Consider the following 25,761-nt stretch of genomic DNA (forward strand, 5'->3'; position numbering starts at 1 on the left):
ATTGTGATAAACAATTACATTTACACTACATATCTGAAATAACACATCACAATAACCCTTTCAAGAATCAATTACTGTATTTAAAAGTTGGGAAAAAGATACATACTGTATCTTAACTTTATCATGTATTTCTTTCAAAACAATCTGCAAGCGTTTACGTTTGTAAATGATAATTTCCTGAACATATCCAACACAATAAGGATTTTGGAGCCTATCACCATTCAGCGTGTTAAAACAACAACGTAATGGCCGATCAATAATCTGATTAAAAAATGGCCAATCTTTAAGCATATTTGTATTTATTTATATATTTTTAGTTAGTTAGTTAGTTAGTTAGTTAGTTAGTTAGTTAGTTAGTTAGTTAGTTAGTTAGTTAGTTAGTTAGTGTGCGTTTTCTGCGGGTCCTCGATTTCCTTCTACGTGATTGATCACTCGAAAATTTCCCTGAGTGTGATGTTGTTTCTAGTTCTGTGTCCTGCAATTGGCTGGAAACGGTGCGACCCCCCCCCCCCCCCCACCTCGCCCACTGCCCAAAGATGGCTGGTAATGCTGTGTATGCTAAAATAGAGTACATTATTGATGCGATAGGACAATATTAATGATACGATGTCAATTCGATAAAATACGATGCGGATAAAGTGCTTCTGGCAGTCCTCAAGATATGAGGAAGTGTTTTGTGACGTCACAAAAATACCAACCAATGCAAGTGCCCGTATGCAAAGAATATTCTCGGAAGCGGAATCCAGCTGTCAGTGTGGCGGCTTGAACAGTAAACTAGTCTATGTGTTTTGTATTGTCTCAGTTTCCAATTCATCAGCGTTACACAGCCGACAGTTATGCCTTAACACGAAACCAACAAACGAATGCACTGCAACGGGTAGAACTAAGGTTGGGACATTTGGACGAGTTCAGCGGTAGATTCTTCTTTCCCTCGACTGTGGTAAGTACGCTATGCTAAAGATGCTCTGCTCCAACGGGTGGTCAAGTCTTCCGCCGTTGTACGTATATCACACTATTTAACGCGTGAGTCAGGCAATAGTGTAAAGCGTGGATAGCTAAATTAATAAAACATAGGGTTTTATTTGATGTCAAACCAAAACCGGAGTCATCCGCGTGGCCCGAAAAAAAACCCGATTGCTTCTCATTTTCTCGCACAGTGGAGCCAGCGAAATGCAAATGGTGAGATGATGTTTTTAAGAGCACCAGACATCTATTAAGTGGGATTTTTTTCAACCACGAATGTTTCCTTTTCGCTATCCATTATGCATTTTTGTCAGCACTATGAAGCCAAGAGTGCGTCTCGTTAGTGATCTCAATGCCAGCAAGTCGTGATAAAGAACGCTAGCAGGCACAACATTCGTCGCACACTCCCTTGTCAAAACACAACCTTCATTTGCTGGACAAGTGACCAAAATTAAATTCATTTCATTTGTGGCACATGTGCAGACAGCGCGGTCACTGCTTTTGTTCACTGTTTTTGTTTTCGTGCGTGTTTCGATGTTTGGATGCGGAAATTGGACGAGTTTATTCAACGCGGGTGGGGATTCAGACGCTACGACTTGTTCTTCGTCTTGAGAAACAATTACGTCGCTATACTGAATTTCGTGAATTTGCAAGTCATAATTTGATGTAAATTTCGGTGAAAAATGAAGGTCTAATTTCTAAGTACAGTATGATGCAATCGTGCACAGATATGTCTACCATCCAGTCTACATCTTAATCAAAACTAACGTTATTTATTCAAGTAAAACACTTGACACGATTACATTTTATGTTTGTAACGACTACACTTGTTATTTTGTGTCTCTTATCGTAGTAAACACGTTTGTTTTGTTTTAATTTACTTATATGTTTATTACTTTATTAATCTCTCTTGGTATTTTGCTCTTCAGGACTGACAACATCACTGACTTTACCCATCATATTTCCTAGTTTTGGAAATAATTATTTATTGTAGCCACCACAGAAACAGGCAAGTAAACAATTGTTATGTATGCAAGAGACAGATGAAAAAATGAAAGTGTTTTCTGTGTCCTTCCATTGCACAACACATTTTGTTGCAGCAAACTGTACATTAAGATCATATCTCACTGAGCTGTGAAGAATTTTGCGAAGGAGTAAAAAGTAAAGAATGTTGTGTTCTCGTCCAATTTCCTTCATGGTCAATACGATGGCCACATCTTTTGTTAATGTTTGTCAAACGTTTGCCAGATATTCATCTATACAATTTATGTCATAATTCTTCGCGACAAGGGAAAACACTGAAACACTGAAACCGAACAAATGGCAACCATTTGTCGAACATTGAAAGAAGCAAAATGAAAATGCGAGATTCAAAAACATTTGCATATGCAGCTCAGTGGGGTGGCCTTAAACCTGTATTTCACTGTGGTTTTGGAAGTGTGATTTTAATGGAGGAAATAGTTGTTCTTGCCATTGTCAAATTTTTGACATTCAAAAAAAAAATGCAACAAGGAAAAAAACATGTATGAGACCATTAAAATTGCTCGCGAACATCTTTGCAATTGTTTGAAACCTCGAAGGAACTCTGATTGAAAAAAACAGCATTCGCTTTGTGCACACACGTTCAGTGAGCTCCGGCCTACCTTTCCGTATCTCACTGAATTGCATAACAATACAAAGTTTCAAAAACACAAACATATGTAAAATCGCTTCATAATTCGCATCATTGCTCAAGCCTGTATATTCCCTCCCATTTATGGTACTGTAAATATTGCATAAGGCTTTTGCTCAATGCTGTATGAACTCATGCACTGTAGCTCTCCCTCAGAATGAGAGTGACAAATAGTCAGGCTTTTCTGTACATTGTGCAGTTTCTGTTTTTGTGCTCATGTCAAAGTTATGATAATGATCTTCCATATTTTTCCGAATCATTTTTCTCCCAGATTGCTTCATAAAAATATATTTAATGGTTTTTAACGACACACTTTTTTTAAAAAAAAACAATCCACAGCAATCATGAGCACGCATAATGCAGACGTGCACACCATCTCTCCGGAGCTGCCAGCGATGTTTGATGGTATGAAGTTAGCGGCAGTGGCGACAGTCCTATATGTCATGGTACGCTGCCTTAACCTGAAGAGCCCCACCGCCCCCCCAGATCTCACCTATCAAGACACACCCCTCAACCATTTCCTGCTCAAATCCTGTTCTCAGCTGACCAAAGAGTGAGTTTTCTATCATTGATAGTTTTGCCGTGGAAATGGAGATGCAAGCCTGGTAACAAATGTAGCACTCTGTCTACTAATGAGCCCATCTGTCATCAATTGTCTATTGTGTGCCATGCACGTCCCTGTCAGGTTTTGTTATGGAACATGATTCAAACCGGGCCATATCATAGAATTAATTGCACATGCGATACAAATCCTGAGAAAAGGTAAAAACCACTTCAATATGTTGAAAATGGCTGCGTACCCTTGAGTGTGTTGTGGACAAAATGCTCGGCTTCACGCCGATATGCTTGAAAAGCATTTTCTTTTATTTTGAGTCACAAGACCATTGTAAACTAATGTTTGTCGACTAATACTCATTATTACAATGCAATGATCCGCCTCTTGTATTTGAGTAAAGCTGCTGTGCCCCTTCCAGAAACATGCTGTCGAGCTTCACTTATGCTCTGAACAAAGGGCGCAGGTGCTCACATTACCACATTGAAGTCGCTGGCTGTGCTCTTATGTAACTATTTTTAAGGTGCGGTAAATATTGAAGCCAGAGATGAGAAAACACAGGGACAAGGTTAAAGGGCTTGTGTAGCATGTGACGTCACTCTGAACTGAACGCACGGAAACGTGTTCGCTTGAAGCGAGACAGAACATGGAATCGCTGTGTCCCGACTTTTTAATGGCCTTTACTGTAATCTAAGAAAACATGGGTCATATTTCAGTTGTATTGTATTGTGCTGGTCACGTTTCCAGCCAAAACTCAAATGAGGCAACAAGTTTTGTTTCAACTCGTGCGATAATGTGATCGTTACAGTCGGCTTTTTGTGATATCGAACGGCGGTAACATTATGGGAGTGGTATGCAGTAGTCTCGGCAGCATTTGGCATCACTCAAAAATTCAATTTATCAAAGGTGTCAAAATTGGAATGTAATGCAAGCACACCCTTTGGGGAACTTGCAACAATGAGCTGTGTCAACACTGTTAAATAGTGATGACACTTCACTTGTCGTTGTGTAATCTTTCAAGGGCGGCGCCAAAAAGGCTACTGTATGGCATTACATGCAAATGATGAAACCAAAGATTTACGTTTCAAAAACCCGCAATGCAAATCCGTGTCCTTTATCCGTACTGTTATTTCTACTCAAACTGCTTCTCTTGAGCTTACCTAGAATTATTCAAATCTCATTTCTGATTTGAAAGGAACCAGTTGATGATCTGTTTCTCTACGTAGGTACATTCCGCCATTACTGTGGGGCAAGAGCGGCCACCTTCAGACCGCCCTTTATGGGAAACTCGGTCGGGTAAACTCACCTCATCCAAGTGGGATCAGGAAGTACTTGCCTATGCCGGATGGGGCCACTGCAACATTTGACCTCTTTGACCCAATGGGGGACCACCGAACAGGAGGTGATGCCACACACAGATATGCAGATATGCTTGGGGTCACATTTCTTCAGCTTGAACTGTGCCTTTTGTCGTGAAGTCAACGATACCATTTGCACGTACACTACCACATTTGTCCCATATCCCTCCTGCTGTCTGGCAGAATGCCTAACTCGATGAGGTTCTACATATTCAGAATCAGAATCAGAATACCTTTATTCGTCCCACAATGGGGAAATTTGCAGTCCACAGCAGCAATTGAAAAGGGATGGGGTGGGGGTGAAAGGATAGAAAACAAGATATTCTAAGCATAACAAAATAAAGTACATAAATATAATATATTTCACATTTAAAATTCCTCAACGCATGCCTGACAAAAATAATAGTCTTCACTATGACAAAATCATACCTGTCAACATATACGTTTTCCTCATATTTTTTTTAATCATTTCAAATGTATGGTGCACTACAACTTTTATACAGCAAAACAATTATGAAATGATCTTACAAAGACCGCTTTGGTTCAAATCCAGTTTGTCTCAACTGCTTGTAGCCAATGACAATACTGCTGCCGATCGCGACTACTGTCTTGTCATGGCAAACCTGCAAAAGTAATCCTCAATTGTATTTATATATATTATTTATATTATTATTTATTATTTACATATATTATCGCTACGTATAGTCGCACTGATAAAAGCATAACATGCACATCCGCGGTAAGTTGTCTGCATTTCTGCTTGTGTTATTTATTTATTTTTTTTAGCATTTCAAATAATAAACGGCATACTACAACTTTTACACGGGAATTGTCATCATTTATAAGGGCAGCGATTAGCCATGTTTGACAGGTATGCAAAATTCAAGGTGTCTGGTGGCCTGGACAGACTCCAGGCCTAAACCCAGTTGGAAATCTGTAGAATGACCAGAAGTAAACCAAAAGGGGCAGTAATTGCCATGTTAATATTTGCAATGCTGTAACCAACAGGAAAAGTGCCCCTCCTCCCCACAAACACATGATTATCACAAAGTATTTAGAACGTTTGTTTTACTGAAGTCGGTTGGACCATCACCAAAAAATAATTGACTACCCACTCTTGAGGACTTGCACACTACAAGAATCAAAAAAAACGCGCGGAACATCCTACTGGATCCTCCGCACCCTGCCCACCACCTTTTCCAGCTACTTCCCTCAGGCAGGCGCTACCTATCGATGCGCACCAAATCAACAGTAACCCAAATAGAACTGTATAGTACCTCAATTTTTCTTTTGATGATACGAGTGCAGCGTGTTTTACGGGAGACAAATTCCTTGTGTGTTCTACATACTTGGCAATAAAGATGATTCTGATTCTGAAATAGTACAGCTATCCATAATCTCTTACCGATGGAATATCTGTTTTTTTGACCAGATGACATTACCATGGTGATATGTCCTGGTATCGGTAACCACAGCGAGAAACATTATATCCGAACCTTTGTGGATTACGCCCAAAAGGACGGCTACCGCTGTGCTGTTCTGAACCACCTCGGAGCGCTACCCAACATTGAGCTCACGTCGCCACGCATGTTTACTTATGGTAACTCGCCAAGTGATTTTTTTTTCTGTGCATTTTGTCATCTTGTATTGATCTGTAACTCAGTCAACCGATCCTCACAGGGTGCACGTGGGAGTTTGCTGCCATGGTTGGGTACATTAAGCGGGCGTATGCTCAGACCCAATTGATCGTGGTGGGCTTCAGTCTGGGTGGAAACATAGTCTGCAAGTTTCTGGGGGAGAACATGTCTAACCAAGAACGAGTGTTGTGCTGTGTCAGCGTCTGTCAAGGTTACAGTGCTCTCAGGTGGGTGGATGTCTCATCGCTTAATCTCAATCATTGTATGATAACACATTGATCTTGTTTGTTTATTAACTCATTCACTGCCAGACGATATGCAAAAATGTGTCCACTCCAATGCCAGGGTTTTTGTTATATTCACTCAAATTCCAGGACGCACAGAATATTGAGTTTTAGGACTACATAAACATTCAATGCTGCGTGGGAAACCTTAGACTCTATTCTTTCATCAGAAAAAAGTTAATTCCTAAATTATATGGCTCTGAAGTTATCTGATCTTGAAATGGGGCGGATGTACAAAATACAATACATACTGATTTATATAGTGCTTTAACAACAGCTGAAGCTGCAACAAAGCACATACAGTACAGGGACAAAAGGCAAATGCTGCACCTCGTGGGAGGGAAAAACATTGCCAGAGGTCTGACCGGCGCTTTATCGGCAACACCTGCAAGAAAAACCACAATCCCAACAAATTCTGGAATGGTGCTCCACATCCCACTTTTCAATTCCCGAATAAATTCAGGAATGGCAGCGAATGAGTTAAGTGTCATTGGCAGCTATCTCCATCGTAATACAATGCTTGCCTTTTTTTAATCATTTGATGCAACCATCGCATAGATGTTGGAAAGCAGAAGTTTTTATGTGTGGCGTAGTAATCTAAACTAGCACTCTGACATGTTCATAAAAATCTTTGATAGCGACGGAGGACAGCAGCGAGTCCAGTAACTCCTAGTAAAACAGAAAAGACCCCAAGTTTAGAAATCAGCAGTACACATTATTTACTTGTGTGAAACTCCATTTAAAACTCATTCTTTTCCTCCAAAACTGAAGTTGTTGCCTCTGTTCCTAAATTATTTAGATTAATTCTTAGTTTGAGGGAGTCAATATCTCGGCCAATTTGCTGTTTGTTCGTCGGCATGAGTCTTTGTCCAGGGGATTACGTCTGACATAGTGTCATTCGGAATGCTGAGTAGCACGATGAGCACTGAACTGACTTCCAGCCTATTTGTCTCTCAGGGCCCAGGAAACATTCCTGCAGTGGGATCAGTTTAGGCGTTTCTATAATTTTCTCATGGCTGACAACATGAAGAAAATAATCCTCTCACACAGGTAACACCTTTGTGTTCCGCGGATATTAGCAGGTTTCTCTGTTATACTATAACAATGTCTTAATTTGAACCCCCAAAAATCATAATAAAACATCAGGTGCAAGTAATTTACCATGTTTTTATCCTCTCTCTCTCTTTTTAAATCCTGTATGTCCTGATAACCATCAAATTTCAAAATGCACTATTTAAACTCTTTCATTCCCTTGCTAATGAATGTTGTACTCTGAATAAATGTTTGTTTAGAAAGTTACAAAACGGTAACTTTAGTACATTCATGTTTTACATCTTTTTTTTAACACTGCAGGCACAGCCTATTTGTGGGGAACTCTGTTAAAATGATAGCCGGTGATCTTGGTCGGCTATACACAGCAACATCTCTCATGCAGATAGATGACAACATCATGAGGTACATGAGAGAATAAAGTGATCCAAATGACCAACGATATGATGTGTGATAATACAAACATATCTGCATTTTATGACAGGGGCACAATGTTATTCCCTTATTACAATATACACCCAGATATAGTCTTTTTTTTCCCCTTAAAATTAGTCGACGTAATCATTTTTTTCTCTGTTAAAACACATTTCGTGTTTTGTGTTTGTCTTTCAACAGGAAGTTCCACGGTCACAGCTCTCTCAAAGAGTATTATGAGAAAGAAAGCTGCGTACATTACATTCACAATGTAAGGCAACTACATTGGATTGGGGATAACGTCTTAACAAATTCACAGTTTCTGTGGTGTTTATCTAATAGACTGTAATTGTAATTTTGTAGGTAAATGTACCACTGCTGCTCGTGAACGCTGCAGATGATCCACTGGTTCATGATTCTCTGCTCAAAATCCCTCGCACATTAGCAGGTAAGCAATTATGTGTCATGACAACCACCTCAATGACACAGCAACATGTTTAAACTCCGTTTCCAAAAATTAGGATTGGTTGAGTTTCGATCAGTGCTTATTTCAAATCCAAAACCTCAATCGCAAAGATGCTACGACTGGCGGAACAAATCTCAGAATCATGTTTTTTTGTGACCTAAGCACTTCAATTTCAAGTTGTCACATGCTTCTTGCTCAACTGCGGACACATTTTGATGAGCGCCCAAGAAGAATGTTTTCAAGCTGGATAACTTGACCAAGTTCTGATAGACTCCCGATGTCAGCATTATTTGAGACCATTAGAAAAATCTGAAAGTGGAACCTTAACTGCCAATGCCAATTGTGAATTTATCTACTCAATTTCTGTTGATGTAATGTACTTATGGCTGTATTCACAGAACACAACGCGCACAACCCGTACGCTGAAATTGCATGAAAATAACTCCATACCTTTCAACATGAGGCAGTGACAATACAGTAGGGAAAAAAGCAACAGAAAACAACACACATTTGGAAATGTTGATCTGAGGTCCTTGTTCCCTTCCTTTGCACCGCTGTAATTCATGCCCATGTCATTTCAAAAAATCATCATCCTTGACAGCAAAAATCGCATCTGGGTCACTTGGCCCATGCAGTGTCAGACCACATCTGACACTTTTGACCCTATTTACAAACCTAGAGGCTATTTGGGAAAAGAAAAGCCCCACACATGTGAGGCTTTTCTCGCGTGTGCCGTAACATGACTTTCTGTCATGTGTCTCTTAATAAACACTGTTGTTGGTTTTAGAATGCAATGCAGTCACACAGTCATACCAGGAAAGGGCATGACACAGCTTCATGGGACTGTAAATGCCCCTTCTCTCATGCTCCAAATGTCCACACAGAATACCCGCGTACAACCTCGAGACCATTTTTTATTATTTTAGTGCTAACTTGAGCTTGCCTTCGAACCATCATTCTTTGCCTGTTAGGGTGCGGGCAAGCACTTAAGGCAGTTTCCATGCGTGGTGCATGCAGTTGAAAGCCCTGTGGGATCTTAATCATGACTGAACTGAATCAGTTCCTCCCACTAACCCAGATAAGAGGGACAAACTGAAGAGATCGGGGCCAATCCTTTATAGCTGACCACACCGCCGCGCTTGGCAACAGCTGCATCCCTCTGTACAAGTTCATGTGGCCTTTGGATAAAGATGAATGATTTGTCGGCTTCGGGGAGGTGTCACATCGACTGCCAATGTCCATGTTGCTCATTCTAGTAACACTGCGGGAAACCCATGAAATTCCCAAATATTTCACGAGTCATTATGTAATTGTCAATCCTGCCGCGATACCATTTGAGACCATTAGATTATGCTTCTCATGTTTACAACATTCGCTATCATCTGTGTAAGCTCTCAGTTGTACAGGAGTGGCCCATCGCTGATTTTTGTTGTGGTTTGTTTTTTGCATTACTATTACTACATTACTACGCTACATCGCTTTACATATGACACTACCTCACTTTACATTTATAATTTACATGTACTGTCTGTTGTCAATTGTCTGTCTTTTTTAGCCACATTAATAATAATATATGTAATTTCTAAGCACCTTTCAAAACTCTCAAGGACACGTTACAATCACGGGATAAGAATTTTTTTTTTTGTGCGGGTGAGCAGCGGCAGCTATTTGCACCAACGTTCACTCTACCTGGAAGTAACACAGCAACAGTTATGAGAAGAAGAGGAAAGGAAAGAAAGAAGTGGAAAAACAAAATACAGGAGCTGCTGGAAAGGCAGCCACTCTCAGGGCACCGTCTGGAAGTCAAAAAAACTAAACAACAAATAATATGACAACACAAAGACAGAGAGTCATTCATTCTTCAGTACTTGCTGTACCTTCTTTGTGACATGACACACTTCTAGATGAAAGAGGAGGGATCAAAGCATCCTTTTCACCAGTGGATCAGGGATGTCATGGTGGAATGTGCACGTCTACTACAAGCTAAATGTTGAAAGCAAACACGAAGCCGTAGCATGCATTGACGAAAACAGAATGTCTCACATCTCCTGTCCCACATAAATCCGCTTCAATTCCAAATTGAAAACATAAGTGCCTTGCAGGCTGGGTCAGAGAGGACAGTAATTTAATCTGTGCTGTATGTCATGCCTATTACCATATTTGACAATCAATAAAGCTGACTTTGACATTGAAAAGTCAGTTGTTTCTTCAGCCGTCATCTTGTACTTCTTTGAAGATGTTGGACGTTTTGCTTCTCATCAAAGAGGCTTCGTCAGAGAATTAAAATATATAATGAAGTAATCAGTGTAGCATCAGGAAATAGTCCTCCGCTCCCCCCCAACCTTAGATCACGGAACTATCATAGCAGAGGTCTGGCGCCGCCACCTCTGGACAGTAGGGATATATATATATATATAGGGCCTAAACTACCAGTAAGACTTCATTGAAGGTGCGTCTTAGTCTGGTGCGCCTTATATAATGAAAAAGGTTGAAAATACACAATTCATTGGAGGTGCGCCTTATACACCAGAAAATACCGAATGTTGAACATACAGTAAATTGCCAACATTTTCAGAAAGCAATCCCCCTTCAACCCCATAAAAATCAAAGCACCATGTTTTACAATTTAAAGCCACATTCATGCGAACAAGTGGCCTCTGGACATTATATCCTCTCTAGGGAGGCATCCAGGAGGCATCCTAATCAGATACCCGAGCCACCTCATCTGGCTCCTCTCTATGTGGCGGAGAAGCGGTTTCCCATATGACCAAGCTTCTCACCTTATCTCTAAGGGAGAGCCCGGACACACTTTATTGATTTTTTTTAATTGATTTATATAGCGCTTTAACAACAGCTGAAGCAGTAACAAAGTGCGAACATGGACAAAATGCAAATGCTGCCCCCTCGTGGATAGGAAAAATATTGCCAGAGGTTTGACCAGTGCTTTATCAGCACCCCCGCAAACAAAAAACCCGGACAAGTTAGGGAATGACAGCTAATGAGTTAATGACTAAAGGGGGTCCTCGGTTTACAGTCCTTAGGTTTGATGTTTTGAATGTTCCAAATGTCCTATCATCAATCGGTTTAAACGGTGCTTCAGGGGTCGCCAATGGGGTGCCCGTGGGTTCCCAAGTTCCACATGAGAGGCCCCAAGGGGCCTATGGTAGAAATTATTAGTACACGACTTTTCAATTTTGGCAGTTTGGGAGTGTTCCTTTCCGTACATTTACTGTAACCCTGATTCTACCACCGCATTCGTATAGGTTTATGATGCAGGACACAGTTTTCCAACACAGTTCCAATTTCACATCATACGCAATACGCCATACTCTTGCAAACCAAGGCCGTGTATTTTGTGATCTGGCTAATTTGACAATCATGGCAAATGTACTGACAAACAAGTCTGAGACCACGTTGGCCGTTTTGAAAACAGCTAAATAGTTTTGAATTGCTTTGTCCATTGACTGACTGTAATGCTTTTTCTAAGTTTTATTACACTGTAATGGAAGTCTGTGTGACCGGTTGTGAACTGATATCGAGCCATTGAGTCATATTTTTATCTGTCCAAACCAGTATCGGTATTGTATCCTCTTGTGTGCAACTCCTCTGTTCCCGTGTTCAGAGTCCAGAGGTCTAACAGCTCTCTGCTTTGTCTCACTCCGCAGAGAAGAAGCCCAACGTCATCTTCGCCTTGACGCTACACGGCGGCCACCTGGGCTTCTTCAAGGGTGCCGTGCTCTTCCCTAAACCCCTCACCTGGATGGACAAAGTGATTGTGAGCTACGCCAACGCCATCTGCCAGTGGCAGAAACAGAAACCGCCGTGCCAAAGCGACCACCTGAGCGAAAGTACCTGCACCGAGGAAAAAGCCTAAAGCCTGAAGGCCTGGTCTTTTTTTCTCACTCCCTGATGGTAAACCACACAAGACTCCACCGTCCCGTCATTCGGGAGAAATGTGGAAGTGCCCCCTCTCTCCATCTGCCTTCTTCTTTGGTGCTGCGCCCGCTACGTGTTCCCCTGGCCTTCAGTGCAGTCACAGGAACAACCATCTGCTTCTGTGGAGTTCAGAGCAGTAACACGTGACTTTTTGACATGTGCTCACCGGTGACCTTTGACAATGAAGGCGGTGACCAAATATGAGAAGATACGGCCCGTAAAAATCAGGCCATCACAGTCGTTTAGTGCTGTGCTTGGTTGCCATGACCGATCACTGCTTATCGCCGCCATGACAGCCTCTGTGCGGCAACCTTTTACTATCCATGCCATTCTTAACCGTTGTGGTCGGGTCGGAAAGGGAAAACGTATCAAATCCTGCTTGGGAGGCCCAATCAAAGTCATTGAAAATTAGCTATGAAAAAAACAATCATTGTAACGTCTGTGTTGGACTTATCTTTAAGGCAACTAAAATCAACCAAAGGACTCCCAAGCACTTACTGCATGCATGACACCTTAAAAAGAAGAAAGTATATTTTCTTGAGAGCAGGGATTCAGCCCAAATGGGATCAATTCAAATCGCCACAATCACGTTCTCTGTTTCTTTGCACTTTATAGCTTCACCCATCCTATTTTTTTATTTTTAAATGTCCTCTGCTACTGAGAAGACAACATCGTTAATGTGTGAGGCAATTCCGGTGTTCTGCGTGTTGTCTCTGGTTGGTGTCATCGCGACCTATTTCTCTTCCGTTCGCCTTTGACCAGCTGCAGCATCATTTGAGAGGTGGACAGGTCACCTCACTGCCAATGCTCGGAAGCTAGAGCCAAACCTTCATTCCTGGGACCGTTGAAGGGTTGTTTTCACACACCTACTCGCTAGCTTGGTTAAAACAATCTCAGCTGTGAGGTACGACTAGTTGATGGGCCAAGTTCAGGAATGGTCAACCAAATGTGTGTTTTTGTGAACCGTTTGAACAGTACTGGTGTAATGTTATGTTAGTAAATATGTTGTTGACATATTAGGTATTCAGTGCTGGAGTGCGTCTACTTGAACAAAAACCAAATGCAGTCATTTGCTGGAATGCAAGCTCCAACTTAATTCTTTGAGCTCTAATTGTTAAAAGTGTTAACTCAAAAGCAAAGTAACGGGGTCAAAATTTTTTCCTTGTAAAAATTGGGACAAGACAGACGAGTTTACTTTAAAATGATGATGCACTGTAAGCAAAGCTGTAACAGCAGTGGACCTTGAAAGAACCAGCACTTTTCTCATACAAAACTCAATTTCGATTTTACCAATGTAATGTGGCTACACACCATTTTTAAAATGGCTATTCGCTGAAATGGGGGATATAATGTCCAGCAAGTACATGCCTGTTTATTTGTACAGTGACGTTACCGGTGTCCAGCATCTTCAAAAAACAAGCTCTCACATTTTTTTTTACCTCAGATTAAATTTCTCAGTCAGGCCAAAAATGATCCCACTGTTGCGTCCCACCTGCAGTTTTTCATTCACGTGAGCCATTTACAATATTGTAGAAAGTGGTAGGTTCTTGTTTTGTGGAAAGGTGAAAAACATTATTAAAATAACCTGTTAATGTCTTCTTGCCAGCAGATAAGAATTGAAAATAACAAAAAATCCCTGTTGCCAATGCCAGATACCAATCATCTTTTCACCCAGCGTGAGTGACACCATTGCTTGATATAGTTCCAGTTCATCATTCATGAATGAAAATAAGGTCTTGTTTCTTTGTTTTGCTTCTTTCAACTTAAAAGTTGAAGGAAAACTTTTTTGTTTGTTTGAATCCTTCTTCAAAAGAAGTCCAAGATGGCGCCCGAGTAGGCAGCCTCAGCAAGTGCTCTCATGAGCCTTGCTTTTTTTGGTTGTTTTTGTCTTGTTTTGTGTTTTCTTTTGTCACTTTGTGTTGTTGTGCATTGTGTGGAACGGATACAGATTGTTTTTCAGCATTTTTGACCACGACATTCATCAAGGAGGAGACTGTGCTGAGCGGGTGCGCCTTTTCGGCAGCATGAATATGCCAGTACTGTTTTTGAATGGGAGGAATGTCGGAGCCATTCGACTGCCATCGCTGGACACCAAAGGGGCCATTGTGCTTTTTTGCGCCTGTAATGGGCAGCATCTTCACAGCCCCGCTTTGTTTAGCGGAAAGGTCAGTGCCGTTGGACGGTCTGCGGCTGGATGGATGCATGGCTTGAGGAACCCGCAATAAGAAGAAAGGAGCGTCAGCGCAGAGCGCCGATGCGTATGTGGAACCGTTGCGGCTTGGAATTGAAGCAGATTTATGTGGAACAGGAGATGTGAGACAATCTCTTTTCGTCAATGGATGCTACAGCTGCGTGTTTGCTTTCAACATTTAGCTTGTAGTTGACATGCACATTCCACCATGATGTCCCTGATCCACTGGTGGAAAGACGCTTTGATCTTCTCCTCTTTCATCTAGAACTGTTTCATCATTCTGTGTCATCACAAAGAGGGTACAGCAAGTCCTGAAGAATGAATGTCTCTCTGTGTCTTTGTTTTGTCATATTGTCTCTATGCTGTCATATTATTTGTTATTTAGGTTTTTTTTTTGTTCTTTTGACTTCAAGACGGCGCCGCGAGAGTGGCTGCCTTTCCAGCAGCTCATGTATTTCGTTTTTCTACTTTCATTCCTTTCATCACATTGCTGCTGTGAAATGTAAATTTCTCCACTGTGAGACTAATAAAGGCATATCCAATCCAATCCAATCCAATCCAAGTAAGTACCTGTCAGTTTTTGTATGTCGGTGATGGAGAAATTCATAATTTGCCATAGCGTCGTGTGTGTGTCCGCAACCAAAATGATCGACTTTAACAAATGAAAAAGTAAATATTTGAAAATGCATTTATTTCGAAATATTTCAGAGCCCAGGATTGGGGCAAAAATAAAGGGACTAAAGGCAATAAGCAATCAGAAGAGATTTGTGAAAATGTAAATATGACACTATGATGGGGGAGTTTAAATGTTGTGTACTAAAGTTGTCAAAGAACATGTAGTCATGTGCCCAAGGCATCGGAAAACGAGCTTTTCCTTTATAACATTTTGGCCTGATACTTTTTTTTAGGGCAAATGAATAATTCAAAACTCAAATCCAAAAACACTCAGCTGGATAGAGTCACTATTTTTAGTATATGGTTGAGAGCCCACATTCACAATAAACCACAGTAAACATGCAGCTTTAATGTTCTTTTTGTTGTTGTTAATCCTGAAATACCATCAAGGGACATGGGGATTATCAGAATGCTGTACACATTCTTTTATTATTTTGGACACTGGATATTATTTTTATTTCCATATTTTCTTTTTCAAGAATTACTATATAAGGAATTGTGGTTCAAATAAATTTTGTCCAACAAAACCCTTCTTTCCGTTTTTTTTTTCTTACCCAAAAACCTTCAGAGGTTGTGCAAACGCCTTGTTATATGATTCTAACATTGACATCACATTTTTTTATTCAATTTCCTGACACACTACAGTACAGCCAGAAAAAAAAATCCCTTTTCTTAATGTGAGTACACATAAATCCACTGCAAATTGCAAATCACATTTGTCGTGCTTCAAGCAATGACAGTATTTTCCGGTGTATAAGGCGCACCAGAGTACAAGGTGCACCGCCAAGGAATGGTGTATTTTCAAACCTTTTCCATATATGACACACCAGAGTATAAGGCGCACCTTCAATAAATGTAAAATGTTTTCCAAACATAATATATTAATCTTTCAAAGTTTCCAACTAGAAGGGGGAAATTGAGTCTCTGGCTGCTGACAGTAGTTGCAAGACCTGTTGTGGCTCAATACTCAGAAGGCGCACTTGCATATAAGTCCCAGGGTCATCTTTTGAAGAAAATGACGGCTTTTGAGTGGACCGTACACCGGAAAATACGGTAATTATTGTGATAAAATTATCAGAAGCCATGTGGACAGAATATATGGTTTAATACAACCCAGGTTTACTTGTAACCACTTGTAACCTCTTAGGGTGTCTTGCATCATAACCACATTATTTTTTCTTCACATTCATCTAGCAAGTTGCTGGCACACGTTCTTCAAGTTGGAAATGCAAACAGCTTACACACCACCTCAGTTTGAACAGTAACAAGAAATATCACAGTGAACCACTTTCTGCTAACTAAATACTTTTCTGCCTAGTGCTGCCTTCTAGGTTAAAAAAAAAAATATTTGCGCTATGGTTTCAAATAACAGTGCATCTGCAATGAAGGCCATCCTGGTTCAGAGAGCCGTGTCCTCTGAGGCAAAGAGCCTGTTGGCAATAGCCTGGCAGTCCGCCACACAAGCTTTCCCGTCAAAATCTGCGGGAAGAATGGCGGCATCAAATTCTTTCAAGTAGTTGTCCAGCTCATCGCCGTGAACAAAAACCTGAGGTGAAAGGTATTGATCAGACGAGAAGTGATGCGGAAAGAGAAGTGCGTCAGCCCCGCCCATCTGTCCATACCCTGTCCAGCAACTTGCTCTTCATGAAAGGCTTGACCACATTGTATGTAGTGGTGAAGTACCATGGCTGGTGGGTCACGTGGACCGCCTTGAAACGGGCTGGGAACGAATCCTGCGCGGCAAAAAAAAAAAAAAAAAAACGATAGTTGAAAACTGCTCATTGTTAAAGGTGTTCGGTTCCTCGACTGACCTGCAGCATGTCCACCATCTTCTTGAGTTCAGCCGGCTTAATCCCGGAGGCGTGCTGCATGGTAAAGCCCTTAAAATTCTCAATCAGGACAAAGCCATTGATCTGGGTCTCTTCATTCTCAAGCAACTTCTCCAGGATAACACAGTACGCTCTTAGAATCTAACACACACACACACACACACACGCACACACACACACGCACACAAGGGAGCGGTGGTATTAACAAGACCATTTCCAGACAAACATGGCCGGTGACATGTAGATGGATTTCGTATTTCTAAATCAAGGGTGTCAAACTCATTTTTTTACCACGGGCAACGTTGTAGTTACGGTTTCCAATCTGGGGCTGTTATAAATTTAGGGAAACCATTAGAATGTTTAATCCCCTTCGCATATTACATATATAGCGTACAACAAATTAATGAAGAACTCGTTTTCAAATTTAAAGTCAAAAATAATGACTGTTATTGTGGTTTACATGAGACAATTTGAAATTTTGGTTCAGACTCAAGCAAGCGTCATGGAATTTCACGTTTGATCTACTTTCACGAGCCGAATAAAATCATGCGGCGTGCCAGATTTGGCCCCCGGGCCTTCACTTTGACACCTGTGTTCCAAATGATATTTCAATATTTTTCTTGTTGTTTTTTTGCAACCTCATCAAAGGTGATCTCATCCAGGTCCCAGTTCTCAATGTTGAAGAGTAGCACGACACGCCCATATTTGTCCCTGCTGGGCAGAACAACGGGGTAGCCCGCCTCAATGGTGCTGCGGACCATCTCGGGCGTCAGGTCCTCAAACAACTCAGGGTACTCCTTCCTGAAGCGCACGTAACCTACAAACAGCCACAACAGCGCAAGATCTTTATGGCAGGTCATGAAGTGTCACTGCTGCGTGTGGATGAGAAGGTACATCACACACAATGACACAACTGTTTCATCATAGCATGTGCATGCACTCTATGCGCTTTACATACCCAACGACCCCAATTAAGGCTGTGCGCGCTCATGAGGGTTCACGTGTTATTTTTTCATTCGCAACCCGCGGTTAACCCCTCAGAAATAGTTGACATTTGCACACCAACACAAATGCTTTCCCTCATTACGCGTGTGAGCGAAATGGAACTTTTGTCTACTTTATGTCTACGATATGTTCTTCTCGTGCTCAAAAGGGGAAATTCCTGCGTTTTGGAAGACAATGCTTTCACTCAAATTAAACGAGCTTTTGTTTTTATGAAAAGTCTAGACGCTTGTCCCTTCCCTGTATTCAGTGACGTGCGGTGAGGTTCATGGCTGGTGAGGCACTGACGTCATCACAGTCAGCAAACATGAACTCTACAGAGTAGCTTATTCACCATTTGATTGGCAACAGTTAACATGTTTTGTCTAAAATGTTATGTCAGCATTTTTTATATAAACTGTAGCATAGAAAAAAAGAATAAAAAATGTTATTGTGTTACCTTTTCTTATAAATGAATCATGTACAATTGTACAATTATTGACCATAATATCCACTGGATCAATGTCAAAATGCTCTAAAATGACTAATTGAAACATCATGAAACTAACGTAAAACTATGATTATATAAACAATGACTTTTGTTTTATTTTATCAATTCATTTCATCAATAAGATTTTGGGGTTTCTTTTAAATGCATTTGTGTCTTCATTAATATAGAACCACACAGAAGAAGGAAGCTGAACATTCGTTCACAAATTGAAAGTTCTCGATTCAACAGTGGCCTTTTTTTAATCACATTGCACTCCGCTTGTACTCCCTGTTGCGAAAGCATGATAAAAATAAAAGACAGTTGTGTTTCGTTGGTATATTTTTTTAAATGAACAAACTAAAACTAATACTAAAACTCTCCTCTTCTTTTTCTTTCGGCTTTTCCCTTCAAGGGGTCGCCACAGCAAATCAGTCTCCTCCATCTTTAGAGGTTTGATCCGCATGTTTGGTTTGGCCAAGCTTTTACGTCGGATGCCCTTCCTGACACAACCCTCTGTATTCATCCGGGCTTGGGACCGGCAGAAGAAGACTTATGTCCCTTTGTGGCTACAGAACAAGCAACTCACTCAGTAAAAGGCTCCCAAACACAAAATGGTCATCGGCACAGCAACATTCACTATTGTAAAACCTTTTTCAAGAAACTCATTTGAATAGTGATTTATGTATGTCTTTTACTAAAGTGTTGAATGAACAAAAATGAGGCAACTTTGTAATCATGTAAAAAAGAAAAAAAAAGTTTTCATTGAAAGTTTTCAATGTTATTGTCATGATCTGGTTGGCGACCAACGGGTGGCGCTGTCGGCCCCGCCTGCACCTGCACAGGTGCCGGTCGTTTCCAATCAGTCACACTCAAAAGGACACCTGGCACGACCATTCGGTGTCGGGTAATTATTAAATGTCATTGAATGCTGTTGAACACATTGTATGCTGTTGGATGCAATTGTATGCCCTGTGTGCAGTGCATGTGTTTGTTTAATCTTGGCGGACTTTTAATCTTGGTTTTCTTTTGATACTTTGTATTTTTTCCATTCAGATGATTTTGATGTTTTACATTTTGTTCCTGCTGAGTTTATTTTAATACAATTTCTCAAATACAACCTCCTGCTCCCTCATGCCTGCTTTTTGGGATCCGCACCCGCCATCACCACCTCGCAAACCGTGACAGTTATCTTTAACTAATGAGAACAGATATAAGAACACATTATTCAGAATAGTTCAAACTGAAGCAGAGACATACCGATAGAAACAAAATGATGTATTTCTCTGGCCCAAGGGCAATGAGAGTCACTCAGGGGTAAAAATTAAAAACACGTGTGCATAATGCAAAGGACATGCATTTAAAATGGCAAAGCAACTGACTATAGCAGAACAACGAATGAGCCAAAGGAGTGGTGGGTGAGCTGTTCCTTGACATTTGTTCAAGCCACTTGGGCCAATTGCATTTTGATCCATTCAGTCAACATGAAAATTCCTTTGGAACGGAAAAAAAAAATGCAGGTATGGCATCAGTGCACGAATACAGACATACATTCAGTTACTCGTGACAACCAGCTCCAATTGTCATTTACTGCTCTTGAATCTTATGCTGAAGAATGTAATTTTCTGTTGCTGTATACTTCTTTCCTCACTGGCCAAGCTGTCCAAAGCAAATTGAGTCCTTTATGTATCTCACAATTGATTTTCCTGTATGTCACATAAAATGTGTTATATGTTGTGACATACAAGTCTCGGCTGCTCACGTAATAGTAAATAGTGCATGTTTGCAAGTACATGTACTAAAACTAATAAATACAAAACTAAAATACAACTCGACAGACCTGCCTTCAAACTTAATTTAAACAAATTGAGTAGAAAGGGCAAACGTCAAAATGAAATAAAAACAAACTCCAAAATCTTATGGTATTATAACCTTGTCACGTTTCGGTTTGCAGCCAACGAATGGCACTGTAGGGCCCCGCGAGCAGCTGCACAGGTTTAGTGTCAGGTCATTGTTTGTTTCACCCTGTCCGGTTTGTTTCATCTGGTCATGATTTATTCATGTTTTTCTTTGTTACTTTTGACCTTTCTGTTCCCATGACTTTGCTGTTTGAAATTGTGTTCCTGCTGACTTTATTTAATACAATTTGTCAAATACACCCTGCTCATCCCTCCTGCCTGCATTTTTGGGGTCTACCACCACCACCAACTTGTAAAACCTGACAAACCCTAGTCGAGACCGGCGTTCCTCATGTGGGAAGAAATCAACCCCACGTGATCAACCACGAGACCACAGTGGAGAGAGCCCTTTGATTTTTTTTTCTGCTGTCCACTCCAGCCTCTATCCACCCGTGAAAAGAATGGGATTACTATATGAACAATAGCAATGCATTGGCAAAAAACGGTGATTCCGTTTTTACGAATACTAGATAGACTCTGGCAGCTGCGTTAAGGCAAAAATTAGTGCATCAAAAGATAGGCTGCCAAATGAAAAACAAAGTAATATAGTTTATTCAATACACTGTAAGAATGAAAATTGTAAAGAGCAGTACATTGGGGAGACTCAACAAATTCTGAAAAAAAGACTTTATCAACATCGCTGGGATAATACAAGAGGGCCTCAATCGGCAGTACATATGCACCTAAAAGCTAGCAACCACTCATTTGACGACAATGAGGTTAAAATCTTAGCGAAAGAATATAGATGGTTTGAAAGGGGGGTAAAAGAAGTGATTCTCATAAAACAACAAAATCCTTCATTAAACCGTTCTGGTGGGATGAGGTTCAATTTGGATCGTTCATACAATAGCCTGCTTAGGCAACACAGGTTAGGCAACATTCGTAATGCTGATGAGGTGATACCAGAGGGAGTGGGGCAAACAGGCCAGTCGTTAGTCAGGAATGTAGGTACAATGAATGGGGCCACAGGGAGTGGTCCCCTGCTCCCCCCAACCTGAGAGTAGGGAACTATTATAGCTTTGTCCGGCGCCGCCACGTCTGGACATGAGGGATATATAAATAGGGCCAATACGACCAGTAAGACTTTAGTTCGCTGACGAAGCCTCTTGGATAGGAGGCGAAACGTCCAACACCTTCAAAAAAGTACAGAGGACGGCTGAAGAAACCTTCTCATCGATGGACCACTCCTGTACGACTGAGAGCTTACACAGACATAGACAGACGTCTGGCAGCTATGGCGTGCGTCTTTCCGCCCTGCCCTTTATCGCCCAGATATACATAAACACAGTAATCTCCTTTCCGTTTGGGGTTTACCATGAACAAATTCACCAATTTCTTGCATTCCCACACATATGCACTCAAAAGCTCATATCAACTAGTCAATCAATCAATAATGTCAAACTGATCGGTACAACCAGTATGTGGCTGATGCTCTGGTGTGGAGTTCACACCAGTACATGGTAAGTTCATGAGTAAACTATACTCGCTGTCCCAATTGGAGACAAAGGAGGTCTTTGTCGGGGCCTCATCAGAGCCTCCAATTAACAACCGCACGGTTCCCTTTCTCTGTGATGGACTGAAAGCGGAGCACAAAAGAGGCCTCCCCCGCAATTACTGAAGCTAACGGTAAATATCAACGGAATGTGAGACAAATGCTAAAACAATGATAAGGCGGAGGATGTTTACCCTTCATGAGTTCATGCGTTCTGACAACATCAAACTTGCGGGCTCTCAGGAAGCGCAGGAGCAGAGCGTCGGGCTTGTCCCCAAAACGCTCCAGCACCAACTTGGCCAAGTCATCTCCCTCGGCTGCCCTCTCCTTCATCATGAACCGCAGATCCTTGAGAGACCGCATCCGTCTCTCCTCGCTCTCGTTCAGCTCATCTTTAGCCTGCGCAGTGGTGGCATCGTATTTAGAGTGGCACAGTCGACGTCAGACGTCCCCGTCCGAAGCCGTAATACCTTTTGGGCGGTGTGGGGTGGCATTTTGTGGCATGGACCAAACACGGGGCCGTGATCCTTCACTGTAAGATGCTCAAGCTTGGATCTCATGGCCTGCTCGTCCTCTGACACCACACGGAAAGATCCGGTCTGTGTAATGAACAAAATAGCGATTTTGTTGAATAACAACTTCTTGTACTTCATGAGACTCAAATTGACTTGAACTTGAACCACAGAACTTGAAAAGTGTTGCCTTTTTACGTTTGAAAAGCTGCAATTTATGAATAAAGTGATGCTTTTTTTGCAGAAGAAAGGTATGCATAACACAATGCACTGTAATAAACAAACAAAAAAACTGCAGGAGAAAAACCAGCAAGGCCATAAAAGATGAACGGTGTTATTGCGAATTATTACTGTTTATATGAATTAGGAAAGAGAAAGATTAACCAAGTAATAACTTGACTCAATTTTCTCGAAATACAACTGTAACTCGATAAGACTTGCTTGAAACCTAAAGATCAAAACTTGACAAATGATAACTTTAGAGCCAAGTCATAATGAGTGTCCCTTACAATATGTTTTAATTGCTGCAGTTTCTAACATGGCTATTTTTGATGATTAATACTGTATTGTGTTTGTGGAATATGAGCCAAGCAGAAAAATCCACGGCCATTATAATCAATTTTTGCTACTTGCTGTCGACTAAAAATGACATCAGATTTGCTTGGGGCTCAGGTAACAAACAACTATGGTTCACCTCTTTTCTGGGTTTGACGTGATTGTTTTCTCCCTCAGGCATGGGGACTATGACGTTATTTTTAGTCGCAGTACAAGAGATGAATACAAACTGATTGGGTCATGTTCCATAAATGCAATGGTAACAATAACAATGCTGTATGTTAAGAATATTAGTGGGGCACACGACAAATTGTGTCTGACTTGACTTTCCTGTTGAAGTGTCAGACATGCAAGTGAGCTGACGGAGACCCCAAGCGACGCATACCACTGAGTGACTCGTTAAGCTCCTTCACATGATTACAGAAAAATAAGACCTGTCAAGCCACGTCTTGAAAAAAAAAGTAGTCACGGGTCCATCTCAGAACAAGCATCTACTGACACGACAATAGAAAGTTTAACATCTCGTTTCACTTACAGCGGCCATGTTTGCTTGCAGTATTTTCCGGCAGCGTCACTGTGAAGAAGGATGACAGATGCTTTAGTGATGTTCTGTTGAAGTTTCACATATTGATAAAATCAATCATTCTATATGGAAATATTATTGATGATTTATTTCTTCATCCGAAAGGAGCAACGTAAGATCTAGTAGCTGGCAAGAAATGCCCATCTTACCTTTTGCAGGTGGAGAAGAGATGAATATTAGGGATGTGTGAAGGAGGAAGAGAAGACCATGGGAGGAGAGGGGGCTCGAAGGGGAGGATGCATCACTCACTTGGAACTAGCCAACTGGCTCATTTGCGGCATGCAAACGCGAAATGAAGGTGGAGCTTAGGGTGGTATGGGTCACTCAATGGGAGAAACAAAAAACACATACCACTTACATTTTTTGGGAGAAAGACTAGGTTAAGCTGGAATACACTTTTTAAATTGGTAGCAATAAAAACATGCCAACAAATAAAATAAATTTGGCTCAAAGCTGTGACTAAGTACAAGTGAAATATTTCTGGTTTCGAATTTCCTCGTGGACAGCTACCAAAACATGAACTTCACATTTTTGAAACAATTTTGCAGAAAATGGATGGGTGGACTTTAGTAAAGACTAAATTGGGTTTGAATAGGCTTTTGGAAGAAGTATTTGTGTTTCATAAAGCTTTCTTCAGCCGTCATCTGTACTTCTTTGAAGGTGTCTGACGTTTAGCTTCTTATCCGAGATGCTTCCTCAGCGAACTAAAGTGTTACTGGTAGTTTCGGCCCTATATATATATATATATATATATATATATATATATATATATATATATATATATATATATATATATATATATATATATGGCGGTGCAGGACTCTGCTTTGATAGGTCCCTGCTCTCAGGTTCGGGGGAGCAGAAGACTACTCCCTGCGGCTCCACTGATTGTTCCTATAGTCCTGACTAACGACTGGCCTGATTGCCCTATTTTCTCTGGTATCACCTCATCAGCATTACTAATCCTATGTTGCCTAAGCAGGCTGTTGTATGAACGATCCAAATTGAAACTCCGACCACCATATCGGTTTAGTGAAGGATTTCGCTGTTTTATGAAAATCGCTTCTTTTACTCCCCTTTCAAACCACCTATGTTCTTTCGCTAAGATTTTAACCTCATTGTTGTCATATGAGTGGTTGCTAGCTTTTAGGTGCATATGTACTGCCGATTGAGGCCCACTAGTATTATCCCTGCAACATAGGATTAGTAATGCTGATGAGGTGACACCAGAGCAAATAGGGCAATCAGCCCAGTCGTTAGTCAGGACAATAAGAACAATCAGTGGAACCACAGGGAGCAGTCCTCTGCTCCTCCCAACCTGAGAGCAGGGACCTATCATAGCAGAGTCCGGCACCGCCATGTCTGGAGAGTAGGGATATATATATATATATATATATATATATATATATATATATATATATATATATATATATATATATATATATATATATATATATATATATATATATATATATATATATGGCTGAAACTACCAGTAAGACTTTAGTTCGCTGAAGAAGCATCTTGGATAAGAAGCGAAACGTCCGACACCTTCAATGAAGTACAGGTGACGGCTGAAGAAACCTTTTCCTCGATGGAGCACTCCTGTACGACTGAGAGCTTACACAAACATAAAGCTTTCTTGTGTTATATTTGTTTTTCCTTCAGAAGTCACCTATTGAAATAAATGACATTAAAATATATTGCACCTCATCCACAGCATATTCTCTACAATCAATCATTTACACTTTTTATTTAGACTTCATATGACAGGAGGTTGAACAGCATTGTGAAACAGCACGTGACTGGAAATGTGAAGTTTAATTTCATAGTTGTATGATTGTGGAAGTGTTGTACGAGAGAACTTCCGCTTTGTGCATTAATTCTTTTGCAGGTCACCACTTGTTCTTTTCTCCTTCCTCAACTGCTACAGCAATACAATGTGTACTTATCGTACAAATAATGATACATTTACGTTAAGACAGCATTATAAATACGTTTAATAATGTGCCATATTTTTGTAATGGTACTTTATAAAAGTTGTCAACAAAACAACAACGCTAACTCGCTTCGTTTACTCCCCTTTCAAACCATCTAAATCTCTCTAAGATTTTAACCTCATTGTTGTTAAATGAGTGGTTGCTAGCTTTGAGGTGCATATGTAC

The 25,761-nt window shown here is 40.8% G+C and overlaps 2 protein-coding genes across 4 annotated transcripts; one reads left to right on the forward strand and one right to left on the reverse strand.

The window, feature by feature from the left end:
• The first annotated feature begins 731 nt into the window (after positions 1-731).
• On the forward strand, positions 732-15,713 carry LOC148900384 (monoacylglycerol lipase ABHD2-like). Of its 2 annotated transcripts, XM_088992031.1 has the most exons (11): positions 732-940; positions 1,893-1,972; positions 2,975-3,188; positions 4,415-4,590; positions 5,979-6,146; positions 6,227-6,410; positions 7,425-7,517; positions 7,821-7,922; positions 8,133-8,202; positions 8,295-8,379; positions 12,063-15,713. In XM_088992031.1, exons 3-11 carry the CDS (start codon positions 2,980-2,982, stop codon positions 12,269-12,271), a joined length of 1,296 nt encoding a protein of 431 aa, XP_088848157.1. In that variant the 5' UTR covers positions 732-940; positions 1,893-1,972; positions 2,975-2,979; the 3' UTR covers positions 12,272-15,713. The 2 variants fall into 2 exon arrangements, with proteins under 2 accessions (XP_088848157.1, XP_088848158.1); XM_088992032.1 differs by lacking the exon at positions 1,893-1,972.
• LOC148900385 (retinaldehyde-binding protein 1-like) lies at positions 12,696-23,864 on the reverse strand. 2 transcript variants are annotated; one of them, XM_088992033.1, is made up of 8 exons: positions 23,746-23,864; positions 23,549-23,587; positions 22,417-22,545; positions 22,141-22,345; positions 17,667-17,845; positions 17,011-17,169; positions 16,822-16,932; positions 12,696-16,745 (listed from the first exon to the last, which is right to left on the reverse strand). In XM_088992033.1, the coding sequence occupies exons 2-8, from the start codon at positions 23,555-23,557 to the stop codon at positions 16,599-16,601; spliced, it is 939 nt and encodes a 312-aa protein (XP_088848159.1). In that variant the 5' UTR covers positions 23,558-23,587; positions 23,746-23,864; the 3' UTR covers positions 12,696-16,598. The 2 variants fall into 2 exon arrangements, with proteins under 2 accessions (XP_088848159.1, XP_088848161.1); XM_088992035.1 differs by having other exon boundaries at positions 23,549-23,622; positions 23,746-23,810.
• Positions 23,865-25,761: the final 1,897 nt, after the last annotated feature.

This window comes from Hippocampus bargibanti, linkage group LG03 (genome assembly GCF_051943395.1).
Source record: "Hippocampus bargibanti isolate YZ-2025 linkage group LG03, ASM5194339v1, whole genome shotgun sequence".
Classification (NCBI taxonomy): domain Eukaryota; kingdom Metazoa; phylum Chordata; class Actinopteri; order Syngnathiformes; family Syngnathidae; genus Hippocampus; species Hippocampus bargibanti.